At 36.6% G+C, this 16,788-nt stretch overlaps 1 protein-coding gene across 3 annotated transcripts in view; it reads right to left on the bottom strand.

Moving 5' to 3' along the window:
* Window positions 1-16,788, bottom strand: part of SMARCC1 (SWI/SNF related, matrix associated, actin dependent regulator of chromatin subfamily c member 1) — a 181,105-nt gene that overhangs the window by 72,409 nt on the left and 91,908 nt on the right. For all 3 annotated transcript variants that reach the window (XM_061196677.1, XM_061196678.1, XM_061196679.1), the window contains exons 15-19: window positions 14,270-14,341; window positions 11,755-11,868; window positions 11,028-11,181; window positions 9,862-9,975; window positions 3,922-3,981 (exon numbers count right to left, since the gene is read on the bottom strand). In XM_061196677.1, the coding sequence (XP_061052660.1) occupies window positions 3,922-3,981; window positions 9,862-9,975; window positions 11,028-11,181; window positions 11,755-11,868; window positions 14,270-14,341 (514 nt within the window). The remainder of the gene's footprint in view (window positions 1-3,921; window positions 3,982-9,861; window positions 9,976-11,027; window positions 11,182-11,754; window positions 11,869-14,269; window positions 14,342-16,788) is intronic.

Consider the following 16,788-nt stretch of genomic DNA (forward strand, 5'->3'; position numbering starts at 1 on the left):
TAAAACTTCTTAATGAACCACAACTGTTGGAACAACTCAAAATCAAATTAAAGCAATGCAGAAACATGAGCCAACACCAGGCCCAAAGTATCCTAAAGTGTAGTCTGGATACTCATGGAGCACCAGACCCTTTCACGGGAACTGAAAGATCAAAATCATTTTCAGAATAATACTAGGACATTACTGTCTGTTCATTACGTTGACATTTGCTCAATGGTGCAAAAGCAATTAGTATGACTGCTTAGTATCAATCAAGGCAGTGGCACCATACTGTCTTGTCATTTTATTCTTCAGTGCCGCATACTTGCAGAAGCAAAATAAGCCAACTTTAAACATTTCCTTGATGAAACAGTAAAAATTATTAATTTTATTGAATCTAAATATCTTAGCCCATGTGTTTTTAACATTCAGTGTTATGAAATGGGAGGTACACAAGAGGACTAAATATCAACTCTCAAAGCATGATGGCTGTCTAAAGGAAAAGCACTTGTGATTGAGTTTCAAGTTCAAGTAGCCACTCTTTTCACTGAATATCATCACTAGAACGAATTGCTAACACACCATGGTTTTACAGACACAGATATCTGGCAGACATTTTCTCAAAAATAAACAATGATTCTTAAAAATGTCACTCCAGAGACTTCCCTGGCAGTCCAGTGGTTAAGACTTTGCCTTCCAATGCAGGGGGCATGGGTTTGATCCCTGGCCGGGGAGCTAAGATCCCACATGCCTCACGGCCAAAAAAGCAAAACATAAAACAGAAGCAGTGTCGTAACAAATTCAGTAAAGACTTTAAAAAAAAAAAAAAGAAAGTCACTCCAAGGAAAACAACTGATGGTGTTTGTTGCCAATGATTAAGTGAAAATTACAATTGTGAAAAATACTTATCCGCCATGAAAGCTTGTTCTACTTTTTTTTTTTTAAATTTTTTAATTTATGGCTGCGTTGGGTCTTCGTTGCCGCACGCGGGCTTTTCTCTGGTTGTGGCGAGCAGGGGCTACTCTTCATTGCGGTGTGCAGGCTTCTCATTGCGGTGGCTTCTCGTTGTGGAGCACGGGCTCTAGGCACGCAGGCTTCAGTAGTTGTGCCTCGCGGGCTCTAGAGCGCAGGCTCAGTAGTAGTTGTGGCGCACGGACTTAGTTGCTCCGCGGCATTGTGGGATCTTCCCAGACCAGGGCTCGAATCCGTGTCCCCTGCATTGGTAGGCAGATTCTTAACCACTGCGCCACCAGGGAAGTCCCGCTTGTTCTACTTTTTAAAAGACTTTTCTAATGAGATTGGTCACAGTATTATCAAATTAGATTTTTTCATATTGTATAATGAACTGCATCAATATTTGGAAGATCTGCATAATTCAGTAAACCAATATTTTCCAATTTATCAATGAAAGACATTATGCAATCATACATGGATAAAAGATCCATTACTAGGGCAAGAGAGATCAATGGATTCCATGCTGCAACTAACCTTTAAGAAACTATCAGTGGTCAAGTTTTAATGTAACACAAGCATACCTCAGAGATACTGCAGGTTCAGTTCTGGACCACTGAGATAAAGCGAATACTGCAATAAAGCAAGGCACATGGATATTTTGGTTTTCCAGCGCATATAAAAGTTATGTTTACACTATACTGTTGTCTACTAAGTGTGCAATAGTATTATATGTCTTAAGAAGAACACTGTATGTACCTTAATTTTAAAATACTTTGTTGCTAAAAAATGCTAACCATCATCTGAGCCTTCAGTGTGTAATCTTTTTGCAACAGTAACATTCAAGACCACTGATCACAGATCACTGTAACAAATATAATAACAAAAGAAAGTCTGCAATATTGTGAGGATTACCAAAATGTGACACAGAGACACAAGGTGAGCAAATACTGTTGGAAAAATGGCACCAACCGACTTGCTTAATGCAGGGTTTCCACAAACCTTCAATTTGTTTAAAAAAAAAAGGAGGGAGATGCCTGTATCAAAGAAGAATATTCATAATTACCTGAAAAGGCCATTAAGATACTTCTCCTGCTTCCAACTACATATCCAGGTGATACCAGACTTTCCTAATATACTTAAACTAAAACAATATAGCTGGTAGAAAAGCAAATATGAAAATCCAGCTGTATTCTAGTAAGCCAAACATTATAGATTTGCTAAAATATATAAATGCTACACTTTTCACTAATATCTTTTTTCAAAAGCTATTTTTCATAATAATGTTAATTATGTTAACTCAAAAGGGGTTCATTGTTATTTTAAGTGAATTAAATATTTTTCTCAGTTTTAATTTTTAATTAAAAAAATACTGATAAAGTCACATAAATTAAAACTCCTTGGAGTCCGCAAACAAAATTTTGAGAGTACAAGTGTTTCTTGAGCCCAGAAAGTTTGAGAACTGCTGACCTAGTCTAATCTTTTATTTGATACTTGATTTCTGAATTGCATATTTTATACGATATACAAGTTTCAATCAGATGCAGTACTCCAGTGAAAGGGAGCTCTCTTCCTCCATAAATTCACTGCTCTAATGTTACAGTTATAATTGGTGTAGATGCTGCCAGTAAATTACCAGCAGCAATCATCAACTTCTCCCAGGTTGACCCCACTATTGAAACTAGAAAGCCATGTATTTGTTTTCCCAGGATCACATGCAGTACTAGGTGTTTATGAGACCCATTTGATCAGTGAGATAGAAAGGAAACACTGATGAGGGGCTTCTGGGAAAGCTTTTCCTCACAAGAAGAGCCCAGGAAGAGAAGTCCCCAGGTGCCTTTTCCAATTCTCTTCCTGTTTTAAATAGGGATGAGAAGTCTGGAACTAACTACCAGCCTTCCTGTGACCAGAACACAAAGAGACAGAATGTGGACAGCTAAGGAAGGCAGAACAAAACAACAGAAAAACTAGGGACCTGATGATATAACTGAACAGTGGAAAGAATCTTGGAATTGCCATTCTGAAGAAATCTAGTTGAACAAAAAACCAAAGTTCTTTTGGTTTAATGTATTGCTCATCAGATTTTCTGTTCCATGTAGGCAAAAGCATTCCTAACATATTTAACAATAAACTTCCTCATTTGGTCCTAATTCAGCTCCCACACATACTATCCACAAATACTAAGTAGTGTAATGAAGTCTCCATTTTACCCCAACAATTGTTGTTCTATAACTAAAGACAAATGGTCCCTTCTTCGGAAATGGTTGATAAATATGAAACCAAATACTCTCTTTTTCCTACCCTTCAGGGTAGAAATAATTCCGAGATCTAGTTCTGTAAGAATTTGCAAGAATCTCTAAAGACATAACGAAATTAAAAAAGCATTCAATATGCTGACTGACAGAGACACGATGCATAATCACGGGCTTATCAGTCTTCCGCTTTCATAATTAAGATAATTTTTTCAATGGCAGGTATCTTCATCCACTTCTCAGAAATCCTTTTGGGAAATATGGAGGTTGTACACTCAAATGCATACAAGCACTAGGGAACTAATCTACAATGACTGAGGTGGGCTAAGTTAAGAAAATTTGGACTATGAAGAAATGCCCCATTTCAAAGGAACATCTGCTACCCAAGGCCAGCCAGCTAATTATTGCTATCGGAGAATAAGGGCCCAGAGTTGCCAGATCTTCTAATTTTGGAGGAAGAGTTAGATATCTAGACTGTTTTGGCAAATCTGCAATATTTAATTGTTGGCAACAGATTTAAAACAAAAAGAACCCAACCTGAGCCAAAATAACACATATCCAGGCTTGATCTCCCCTACTGACAGCTAGCACATCACCTCCAGTGTGATATTTAAATAAAACTCATTACATGGATTGAAAATTCTCAGGATAAATTCCAAAGGTATATTTAAAATGCTAGTCACAGAAACTTAGCACCCATCTCATATGAATAAAGGGGCTCCATCACTAATCTGCTTACCTCCAGTAGTAGAAGTGTCTCCTGTTCAGTCCATTCTCTTCCAGCACTAGCACCTTTACTCTAAAGAAAAAAATTCAGAAATTATTTACTCATTCCTAAAGGTTGAATATGGAGCTCATCAGGATTCCCTTCTAAGTTCTGCAGACTGTTTTCTGCAAACCACCAAAATAAGTCCCTGAGTAACAACAATAAAACACATAAGGAACCAAAACTCCCAACAGAAAGGCTGGCTTATTTCAAAGATTTCTTGCTATCTACCAAGGACTCATGGACTACTTAGACATTAGACATGGATTACTTAGACCACTTATTTCTATTATTTATAAGAAAACCAAGGCTGTGTTGTGTAAAACCAAATCAATTGATTCATACTTCTTGATTTGCAGATTCTACTCCATTCATTGAGAGGACTGGCTGTGTAGTATACCTGACATTATTCTTTAGCCGCCATATGTTACTAATTCAAAATACACATTCTAACATATTATCCCTTCTCTGAAAATTCTATTTTGGGAGATTACAATTTAAGAAATGAAGAGAAAACTTCTATAGTCCATGATTTCTTTGTGTCAATAAAGTTTCTCAATTCATTTGACTCAACCTTTCTGCACGATTGTGCTATACACTGCAGGTAAAAATTATGATTTATTAGGTCTCCATAATATTCAATCTATATCATTATGAAATATTTGTTCATTTGCAAAAAATGTACTAAAAATAACTAGTCTTTAAATACAGAATAAGAAGAGGAATCTAAGAATTGCAGGATTAAGAGCCTAAAGTATGCCTTTGTGAGGAAGAAAAGATGTATGTAGCTTTAACTCCCAATACACTGCTCAGACTCCTTGAGGATTACTTTAAGAGAACCAAAGACTACTCTTTTTTATTTTGTTTTTGGCAGCATGTGGGATCTTAGTTCCCCGACCAGGAACCCAGGCCCTTGGCAGTGAGAGCACGGAGTGCTAACCACTGGACCGCCAGGGAATTCCCCCAAAGGCTACGCTTAATGAACAAACATCAGAAGTGACCATCAATCAGATATGGAGCCCTGAGTGGAACAAAATTCATCAATATTTCATCTAAATTCTGAAAAAGAAGACCCAAATATAGGGCAGATCTGTAGAACCTAGACACGAATGACATTTACCGGGTAGGTCCACAGCAACCATTTCCCCACTTCTCAGCCACAAAGCATAGAAAGGATTTTCCCCATTCCTACCGGCTTAAGTCAGTTAATGTTTCTCCTCTTGATTACAACTTGAGTAACTTCATCAGGACCAGGGTTTCTACATGATTTTAGAATTTCTTTCTTTTGTATTTATTGAGGTAAAATATATGTACAACAAAATACACAAATCTTATGTGTACAGTGTGACTACAATTCTACTTATACACCCACGTAACAACACTCAAATCAATACTCAAAAGGCCCCCCCCCTTTAACCTCCAGTTGTTAACAAACCACAAAAGTATTGATACACACTATTCTGAATTCTACAATCGTAGGCTAGTTTCTGTGGATCTGAATTTTATATTAACAAAACCATTCAGTATGTAGTTTATGGGTCTGGCTTCTTGTCCAATATTATGGTAAGTAGATTCAACCTCATTGTTATATGAAGAAGTAAAACATTTCATCTCTGTGTAGCATTACATTGTTTGAATAAACCACAATTTACCTATTATATTATTTACAGTTTTTGGCTATCCTGGGTAAGGCTGCTATGGATGTTCTCGCACATTCTTTTATAAACCCATTTATCTGGTCTATATAGCCAGAAGTTGGATAATGGGGTACATATATGTTTAGCTATAATCGTGTTCTCTACACTTTTACTTTCTGGAAGAGCTTGTGTAGATTGGTATTATTTCTTCCTTAAGTGCTTGGTACAAATTCATCAGCAGAATCATCTGGGCATAGAGTTTTGTTTTTAAGAAGATGTTTAACTACATATAGATATTGTATAACAGTGTATAAATTATACACTTTAATAAGGTGGTTCAAGTGTATAATTTCTAGTGGCTGCTCTAAAAAATTATCACAAACTTGGTGGCTTAAAATAACAAAAATTTATCCTCTCACAGCTCAGGAGGCTAGAAGTTCAAAATCATTATGACTGGACCAAAATCAAGGTGTTAGCAGGGCAATGCTCCCTCTGGAAGCTCTAGGGGAGAATAAATTCTTTGTCTCTTCCTTCTTCTGGTGGCTGCCCCAGAATTCTTTGGTTTGTAGCCACCTCATTCCAGTATCCAAGGTCACATGGATTTTACAGCCTCCTCCTGTCTGTAAAATCTCTATACTTTTCTCTTATAAGGACAAATGTGATGGTACTCAGAGCCCACCAGAATAATACGGGATTACCTCATCTTAAAAGTCTTTAACTTAATCACATCTGCAAAGAATCTTTTTCCATATAAGGTAATATTTACAAGTTACAGACATGAGGACCTGATTTCTTCGGAGGACATTATTTTTAACCTAATATGCCAAGTTATCTCTATCCTGGAAAGACTTTTATATCTTGGTTTTTCAAAAAAATATATTTATTTATTTGGTTGCACTGGGTCTTAGTTGTGGCAGGCGGGCTTCTTAGTAGTGGCTTGCAGGCTCCTAAGTTGCAGCACGCAGGCTCCTTAGTTGTGGCATGCGAACTCTTGGCTGCAGCATGCATGTGTGATCTGGTTCCCTGACCAGGGATTGAACCTGGGCCCCCTGCATCGGGAACACGGAGTCTTAACCACTGCACCACCAGGGAAGTCCCAACTTTTATATTTTGTTGCTTTCAAGGGATTTGCCCATTTCATCAGAGTGTCAAATATTACCATGAAGTTGTTAAGCATATTCTTTATTGCCTTTATATATAAGTAGAATCAACAGTGATGTACTCTTTCATTCCTGATCAGGGATTTGTGTTTTCTCTTTTCTTCTTGATCACTCTGGTTAGAGGTTTATCAAATTGATTGATCTCTTCAAATAAACATCTTATTTTATTAATCTTCTCTATTGTTTTCCTACTTTTGGTTTCAAGTTTAATTTTGCTGTGGTGAGTCAACCACATTCATTCCATATGTATAAAATCATACAACCACACTGTATAATTTCAATCCTTTAAAACTTATGATACTAATTTTATTGCTCAGAATTGTGTACATTTTGTTGAGTATTCCCCATGAATTTTATTATTTTTTTTTTTTTTTTACTTTTTGGCTGCACTGCACGGCACGTGGGATCTTCGTTCCCTGATCAGGGATTGAACCCATGCCCCCTCCAGTGGAAGCATGGAGTCTTAACCACTGGAACACCAGGGAAGTCCCCCCGAGAACTTTAAAACAATGTGTTTCTGCTATTCTGCAGAATCTTCTATAAATACCAATAGGTCTTACCGGTTGATAGTGGCGTTGTAGGTCTTTTATACTCTTGCTGACTTTGTCTATTTGTTCTATCAATTACCGAGAAAGGATCGTTGAAATCTCCAACTATACTTGAGTGTCTGCCTATTACTCCTTTCTGTTCTGTCAGTTTTTGCTTTATACGTACTTCGAAGCTCTTTAATTAGGTACGTACGTATTTAGGATGATTGTGTCCTCTTGATTAATCAATCCCCTTATCATTATGAAATGCCTCTACTTCTGGTAAAATAAGTTGTTCTGATGTCTACTACTTTTATAAATATTAATATAGTGATTCTGGCTTCCTTTTGTTTAGAAGGTATGTCTTTTCCCACTCATTTTCTTTTGGTCTGTGTGTTTGTATTTAAAGTGGGTTTCTTGTAGACAATACGTTTGTCCTTGATTTTTTTTATCCCATTTGACAATCTCTGCTGCTGAATTGGAATATTAAAACCATTAATGTTCAATTCGATACTACTATCCCGATGGTCAGATGTAAATCTTCCATCTTGCTATTTTCTATTCTTCCCATCTGTTCCTTGTTTTCTTGTTTCCTTCCCTCTTGTGGAGTAACATTTTTGTGAAGTATTATGCTGTTTTTATTCCATTATTAGCTTATTAGTTATGCATCTTTAAATAGTTAATCTAAGATTTACAATATCCATCTCTAAACTGTCACAGTGTACTCTCAAATAATATTTTAGCACTGTCACATATAGTGTAAGAACTTTAATAGAGTATACTTCCAATTCCTTTTCCTCTCCTTTGAGTGATGTTTGGTCCTTAACATCAATATGCTGTGAACCTAAATACATATTGTTATTTTTGGTTTAAACAGTCTATTATCCTTTTAAACAATTAAAAATAAAAGGGAAGTGTCTTTAATACTGACCCATATGTTGACCTCTTCTGGCACTCTTTATTCTTCCATGTAGATCCAGTCCCCTCCCAAAATGCTTTATCAAATTATTAGTTTACCCTATAATCAATCTTTCTCAACAATTTCAGAACTTTACAACAGTTTAACTCAATTTATTCTTCTTCTGCCTTTCTATTTTTGTCATTTCTACATGTTACAAACCCCCCAAAATGTTCGTTGTTTAAAAAGTCTACATTCCTTTATATTTAAGTACTTATTTACACTTCTCCATGCTCTTTACTCCTTCTCTAGCATCATGTGCTTCCATTTGGAATCATTACCCTTCATCCTGAAGAACTTCCTTTAGTGTCCTTACATTGTGAACTAGTGATAACTGCTCCACCTTTTGAATGTCTGTGAACGCCTTTATTGCACTTTCTATTTTGAAAGGTATTTCTACTAGATACAGAATTTCAGAGTGACAATTTTCCTTTCAGCATTTAAAAATATTATTACACTGTCCTCTGGTTTCTATCACTTCTGTTGAAAAGTCAGACATCAGTTTTATCATTGTGCCTCTGAATTTAATGTGTCCTTCCCCACCCCCCCCGCTCCTTGGCTGCTTTAAGATGTTAGCTTTAAGAGTTTAAGCACCGGGACTTCCCTGGTGGTGCAGTGGTTAAGAATCCACCTGCCAACGCAGGGGACACGGGTTTGAGCCCTGGTCCGGGAAGATCCCACATGCCGTGGAGCAACTAAGTCCGTGTGCCACAACTACTGAGCCTCTGCTCTAGAGCCGCGAGCCACAACTACTGAGCCCATGTGCCACAACTACTGAAGCCCACGTGCCTACAGCCCGTGCTCCACAACAAGAGAAGCCACCACAATGAGAAGCCCATGCACCGCAACAAAAAGTAGCCCCCGCTCACCTCAACTAGAGAAAGCCTGCCCGCAGCAACGAAGACCCAACGCAGCCAAAAATAAATAAATTAAAAAAAAAAAAAAAAAAAAAAAAAAAGAGTTTAAGCACCATGTGCCTGAGTATGGTTTTCTCTATATCCAAACTTGGATATGTTCAGTCTCTCTTATTCTGTGAGTTGGTATCTTTTCATTAGTTATGGAAAATTTTTAGGCCTTACCTCTTCAAGTATTGCTTCTGCACCATTCTTTCTCTTCTCATAGGTCTCTAATGATAAATATTAATTCTTTTGACTGTATCTCATGTGTCTCTGTACTCTTTTCTCTTTGTCCTGTCCCCTCAACTTCAACCAATTTCTTTTTCTCCTGCTGTTTCAGTTTCAATGTATCTATTAACCTGAGTTCACTAATCCTGTCTTCTGCTGTGTCCAGCCTGCTGTTAAACCTATCCAATGGGTTAATTTCAGTATATTTTCAATTGTTCAATAGGTATTTGATTCTTTTTATATATTCCCATTCTCTGTTGAAATTCTCCATTTTCCCCTTCATTTTAACACATTAATCACAGTTATTTTTAAACACCTATCTTCTAACCATACTAAGGTAAGATAAGTGACTTTTACAAAATGTCATCAGATTTAAGTAGAAAGCACCTCCTTACCCTACAGAAAGTAAAACAAGTTTCTTACGGAAAATGATGCTCCTTAGAAGGAAGAAGGACAAAGAGCACATGCTAGCTTGTAGTCCGTATGTCCCTATAGAAAAATCCTTACCTTTGCTAAGGTTTTCTTGGAGTAAATGTCAGTACGAAGACCAAAGTTCTGCAAATCAATTGGTTTTTCCTTGTTCTTCTCAGGAAAATTTAACATCTGCTGAGCAGCAGGAACCTATGAGTCAAATAAATGATAAATGGCTGTATTAACCTCTACAAAGTAAAGGGGACAGAGGCTTTTAAGGCTGTTTAATATTGGCACTTAAACCACTAGAGATTCTACAAAAAAATAAATACCTACACCTTATACTACACTTCTAACAAAAATTCAACATGTAAGAAACATTTTTTTTTTTTGCCTCTCTTAAGCCACAGAGAAAATAGACAAGTCTTCTTTAATATTTCACAGTGGAGGGCAATTTATAGGTTAGATTCGTGTTATTCCAACTGAATGGTATACATAATCCGATTGACATAATAATCTTTTCAAGGGACTTCCCTGGTGGTGCCCTGGTTAAGAATCCACCTGCCAATGCAGAGGACACGGGTTCGAGCCCTGGTCTGGGAAGATCTCACATGCCGCGGAGCAACTAAGCCCGTGCACCACAACTACTGAGCCTGTGCTCTAGAGCCCGTTAGCCACAACTACTGAAGCCCGCGTGCCTAGAGCCCGTGCTGCGCAACAAGAGAAGCCAAAGCGATGAGAAGCCCATGCACTGCAACAAAGAGTAGCCCCTGCTCGCCGCAACTAGAGAAAGCCAGAGCACAGCAACGAAGACCCAACGCGGCCAAAAATAAATAAATTAAATAAATTTTTTTAAAAGTTCTATAGAAGAGATTAAAAAAAAAAAAAAAGAACGTGTGCATAGATGTCCACTTTCCAAATGTTAGGAAGGGGAAGAAGTTCTAAACAATTTAACACATTTATACAGTCTGCTTCTTTACTAGTGTCTTTGATGGCAGAAGTGATAAAGGAGCCATGAGTTATGAAAGCAAATCTATAACAGGATAAAGCATAGACTCTTGGCATTAATGGGAGAGCATTATCCTAAACAACTAAATATTCTTATGGACTCAAACATTTACAACATACAAAAACAAACAAACATAACCTATCAGCTAAGGAACAGCACTATTATATGACTATAATAGTAATTCCTGAATATAAATGCTAGAAGTGGTTGTCTATTACCACCCAGACCTGAAAAAAAGGCTGCACTAATTTACCTGAGGTGATCGAAGATGTAGAGGTACAAGCCCAGAGGGGGTATCAGCTAATACATTGAAATGAGGAGTCGGAGGAGGTCCCATTGCCATGGGTCGACTTTCTGGATCCACTTGGTAATTAACAAGCCCCCACTGCTCTAAAAAGGCATGAACCCTGAAGGATAAAGCTCTTAAAGTTAAAATCTAGAGAATGTACCTCATCATCTTCATAAGCATCATTACATTTCATTAAAAAACAAACGAAAAAAAACCCTAAGTAAACGTGTTCTCTTGTAGGCTATGAACCATCACAAAGTAACTGACAATTTTGGTTTGAGGGACAATTTCTACAAACTCAAAATCATGTTGAACATAGCACCCCCAAACCTAGTATAAAGCCTAATCATTTCAATCACAGAAATGAGGGAACAAATGTTCATGTAGGTCCATGGTCAAAGAGCTCACAGATAAACCAAACTCACAGGAGGAGACCTACATTTTGGTTTTTTCTTTAGACAGATTTGGGCACAGAGCTTATCCACTCCCTACCCTAACCCACTCTCCATCTATGGTCAGTTTATGATTAGACCATACAATAAAAGATGTAAAATGTAAAATTAAAAAAAAAAAAGGATGCTTTAGGTATTTTATTAACCAAGAAAACATCCAGTTTAGTCAACCTAACATTAGCAATGTATCATTAACCACCTGCAGTGAAATATCTGAGAAAAAGTCAAGACATTTTTACCTCATCACAGCACATACATCTCCAGTCAAGTTCCTCCGACAAGCAGTGCTGGTTAAATATTCCTGGGGATTTAGGCGGTATGTGTCGATCATAAAATTTCGATATGCCAAGTATCTAAAAAGTAATGGCAAAATTCATAAGGTGAACACACATCCTTTCAGAAACAGTAACTCATAGAGCCAAACAGTTCCATATTCCCCAACCAAATACAACAAAAAGTTAAGACAACAGTCCAACAAACAATAGTGATAATGTACTGAGTATTTACAGTCATAAGTGTAACTCAGAGTAAGAATCCCTAAAATGCAAAACAACTGTCTACTAACATATAATAAGCACAATAGAGTAATCTGATGAAGATAGTGTGAAGTAAAATAAGTACAACCTTGGTCACAGAGGTCAATCAATAATCCTTAGTTGCCTGCAGAATTTGCAAATAACACTTGGTTACTCAGGCTGTCTCCCTAACTACACTACTATGTACCTAGCATTTACTGTGTGCCAGCCATAGGTCTAAGGACTTTCTGTGTGGTAATGCATTTAATACTCACAATCTCTCTATAAGGTAGGATCTATTATTATTCTATTTATAGATTAGGGTTAAAGAATTTGTCCTATGGGACTTCCCAGGCGGTTGAGTGGTTAAGACTCTGTACTTCCAACACAAGCCACGCAGGTTTGATCCCTGGTCAGGGAGCTAAGATCCCACATGCCATGAGGCACAGTGGCCAAGAAAATTACAAACAAAATGCACACACACACACACACACACACACACTCACACACAACTAGAACAGGGAGCTAAGATCCCACATGTCGTGAGGCACAGTGGCCAAGAAAATTACAAACAAAACACACACACACATACACACAACTAGAATTTGTCCCAGACCAAAAGGCTGGTTAAGTGGTGGAGCTAGAATTCAGCAAAGTGTGGTGGCTCTGGCTCTGACAATGGTTATATACTTCCTGACTATCAGTTTTTTAGAGATCCCAGCTATGCAACAAGTAGAACCTATGAAGCCAAACTCAGAGGTAAGACAAGCCATATAAAAAAGGAGAGAAAAACTGAGATTCTGAGTCATAGCAGATTCCACATCCACAGTGCACCCAAGCATTTCTGCCATAAAATACTTAAAACAAGTGTGTAAAGAAGGTAGAGACCTAGCAAAACTTCTTACCACAAAAGTAAAGCAAAAGACTAGCAGCTTGAAGTTAGGTACGTCAGAGTAAAAAAGGTATACTATTCAAAGAGTCCTGTATAAGTACAGCTGGATAAACAAAGATTGAAAGGTGAATTTACAAGTTTAAATGGGCTAAGTTGTGCTTTTAAATAGCAGACTGCCAAGAACTGTAAGTATTTATAAATACTGGCAATTTGCAATTTGGTGGCAATAGGCAAATTAGCCAGAAGAATATACCATGTCTAAATAGGTGAAAAAACCTGACTGGGCTTCTTATGCCAAATCTTTGATTCTGGTTTTAAATGACTCCTTACAGCTTTGTTACGAAAAGCTGAAATTAGCTTTGACACCTAAACTTAGAATCTCAAACTATCATGGATAATTTACCACGACAAAATATATATTATTAGATTTTCTGTATTACACCCATGTGCTTTGTGTGTAAAAGCATCCTTCCCTAAACAATTTAAACAAGAGACATCTATTTGCGCAGTCACACGTGTATAACAGAAAACAGATTAACACTATGAAGATAAGACACGGAAAGGTAATTATAGTGTGACAGATAACGGATTTATTTTAGGGGGCAAGGATTTCTGGAAGTCTATAATTAAGGGTCACCAGGCAAAGATAAAAATACTTCCTAATGAACTTCTTCCTTCTAATAATTCTGCTTCCAATGCAAAAGCACAACAATGCTTTATGTAATTAAGATCAATTTATATGTAGCTATTATCATCACACTTGGCATTCTCTTATTTATTTATTTATTTAAAATTTTTTTGGCCGCAACCCGTGGCATGTGGGATCTTAGTTCCCCGAGTAGGGATCAAACCCGTGTCCTCTGCAGTAGAAGCACGGAGTCTTAACCACTGGACTGCCATGGAAGCCCTTGGCATTCTTTTAATTAAAAGTCATTCATCAGGAAAATAAGATAAAGGTTCATTTTCTCCTAGATTATATATAATCAATAACAAACAGGTACTCACAAAGGTGAGTTAGGGAGAAAACTGAACTCAGTTTAGTGAGTATCTGTTACTGAATTCAATCTTTAGCTGCAAAAGCTGATGTGTATGTATCAACAGTTCAAGACTGAGGAAGAAAAAATTTGAAACAATTTCCTTTGAAGCAACGAGTGATGTGTAGCTGAGATATGAACACTGTTCTGAACAGAGTAAGATATTTGTAAACTTTCAGACAATAGCAAAGATTAACTCAGAAGGGTGCTTTAAGAACCCCCTGCCAAACACATCCAAATATTAATTTTTCTTAATACTGGTTCCATTAAAATATGTAACAGTATCAGGATTACATCTTTACATTTCACTCACATCTCTGGAGTCTTGGATTTGTTTTTTCCATTGAAAAACTCAGGAAGAGCACGCCGTTCAATCACATGAATACTGAAGGGGAAAAAGACAATTAGGAGTCCTCTTTGAAAAATAAAATCCTGAAATTTGAGCTAAGCTTGTTTAATTTTCAAAGTGAAACTGATAAAACCAAAAACTGAGCACTACTTGCAAAATTTAACTGGCTTACACAAGTTCCTATGTATTAACAGTATGTAATAATAAAATTAAAGAATATATATAATATATATTTATAAAGTTATATATAATATATAGAGCTAAAGAAAGCTTTCCCTTTCTCACCTCCAATACTTAGTGTAGTTTTTCTATTCCCATAACCAAACTCAAAAAGTTCTATAAACACACTGAAGGCTTCAGATTTTATGTTCTTGTCATAACACACCGTAACTAGATGATGAGCCACAAATTAGGAAAAGTTCTTTGGAAATTGGCTGACAAAAATCACAGTAGTTGGCATGGCAACAAATTGGTGAAATGAATGATCGACCAAAAGACAACGAAACTGACTGTAATCGGTTTCTTAAGCTCAACATTAATGCACCTTTTCATCCAGCATTCAGAAACTTTGCGGTGAACTGAATTTTTTTAAATAGTTCAGTGATTTACTGCTTTTAAAAAGATCACAGAACTAATTTTTAACATTGAGATAAAAAGCACTGATAATTTTATAAAATGTTACAGGTGATAAGCACTGTAGAGACCATGTGAAATGATCAGGCCTAAAACACTCTACAAATGAAACCAACTGTACATTTAGCACAAAGGTTTTGACATTAATGCTAATCAATATTTTTCCTGATGACACATTTTAGTTTCTCAGTGCCTTTCCAGATATGCAACACGTACAGAGATTGCATGGGAAAGAGCAAATCAACAGTCTGTGAACACAAATAAAAGCACTCACTCTTTCATTATTCGGTAACATTTAAATTGTTTGAATTGGATACTATCAAATACTATAAATAAAATGAATCACCTGGAAACTTACAGGAAGATAATTTCTAAGATGAATTTATGTTCCATAGATATATGTATAATGAATTTCCAAGTTTTATTATAAGGAGAATAACTGTAAGCAATTAATTATAAACTGGTCCTAATATACCTCTCATTGTTATGTTACAGGTTAGGAAGAGGCCACAAAAACAATTTCACCAAGAACAAAACACACAAGAATGTTTAATCGCAAGCACTTTCTTTTTCAAAAATCTATGTTTGAAGTACTGGCAGCTGATTCCTTACGTTCTGAGAATGAGTCAAGTAGTAGAAGGAGTGGGATATTCGGAATCAGAAAACCTGAGTTCTTCCAATTAGCAACTCTGCAACTTTGCACCACTTCAACTGAGGCTGTAGTTATCTATAAAATAGGGATATAACTAATACCTCTACTGTCCATCTAACAGCACACTTTGTGACATGCAAAGATCATCATGCAAACGGAAGTGTTTCTGTAACCTATAAAAACCTAAAAAACTATGTACTGTTATGACTTTCCCTTTTGAGGGGAAAATGCTAGTTTCTCAAGCCATTCTGAATCTTAATCTGTAATTACAAATAACAATAATGAAACTTCCAAATTTGAAAGTAATTTAACATAATAATCAATGTAATGAAGACTGACCTTCAAAGAAAAGTGGTATCTTATTCTGTTTCAGCTTCTACTTATTCAAAACAATGAGGAACAGCATTCAGAGTTAGTTTTAAAAAGTATGCTGAAAAGTCTCAATAGTAGAGGCCATACCTTGTGATTTTGGACAAAAATAAGGTATGACTCAAATGGACCATCCACCCTATTGCTTTAAGTTGGTTTTAAAAGAGATATATATATAAGCACAGGACCACGAGATTGTAAGGGCAGCATCACTAGACTAAGTATACAGCCTTCCAATGAAAGTACCTTAAAGAAACTAACATCTATTTGGAGTTCTGGTACATATATTTAAAAATAAAAAACTGTCCAACAAAAATCAGCCTGACGTGAAAGAGTTACATTTCATAAGTAATCAATAAGTAAGATATGTACATCTCCATTTATTTCCAGCCATGTTCCAAGGGTGCCACAGTGGCTGTGGTAAATGACAGGGAGGGTGTTGAAGAGGTTGTTTTCCTGAACTCTTTTACATGCCAGGGTTTATACAAGAAAGGGCTCCTGTTTCCGATTAACATGAAGCCATTACTGGGTACTAAGATGAATTTTTCTTTATATATTTCCATAATGTTTAAAAATCATATAATGAACATCAATATTTTATAATTATTAAATACTCAAGCATTTGCCTGTCTGAACTAAAACTGACTCCAAATGAGTCAGGTTCAAGTTTACAAAATTTTATAACCCTAAGTTACAACACAATAGTTTCTATCCCCAAGTAAAACAACCAAAAGAACACATTCCAAAGTTAAAATAAAATAACTTTCCATCCCCCTTCATCCAGTGTGACAGTGATTACTGATGAGGGGACCTGGGCAGAAGAGCACAA

This window comes from Eubalaena glacialis, chromosome 7 (genome assembly GCF_028564815.1).
Source record: "Eubalaena glacialis isolate mEubGla1 chromosome 7, mEubGla1.1.hap2.+ XY, whole genome shotgun sequence".
Lineage (NCBI taxonomy): Eukaryota > Metazoa > Chordata > Mammalia > Artiodactyla > Balaenidae > Eubalaena > Eubalaena glacialis.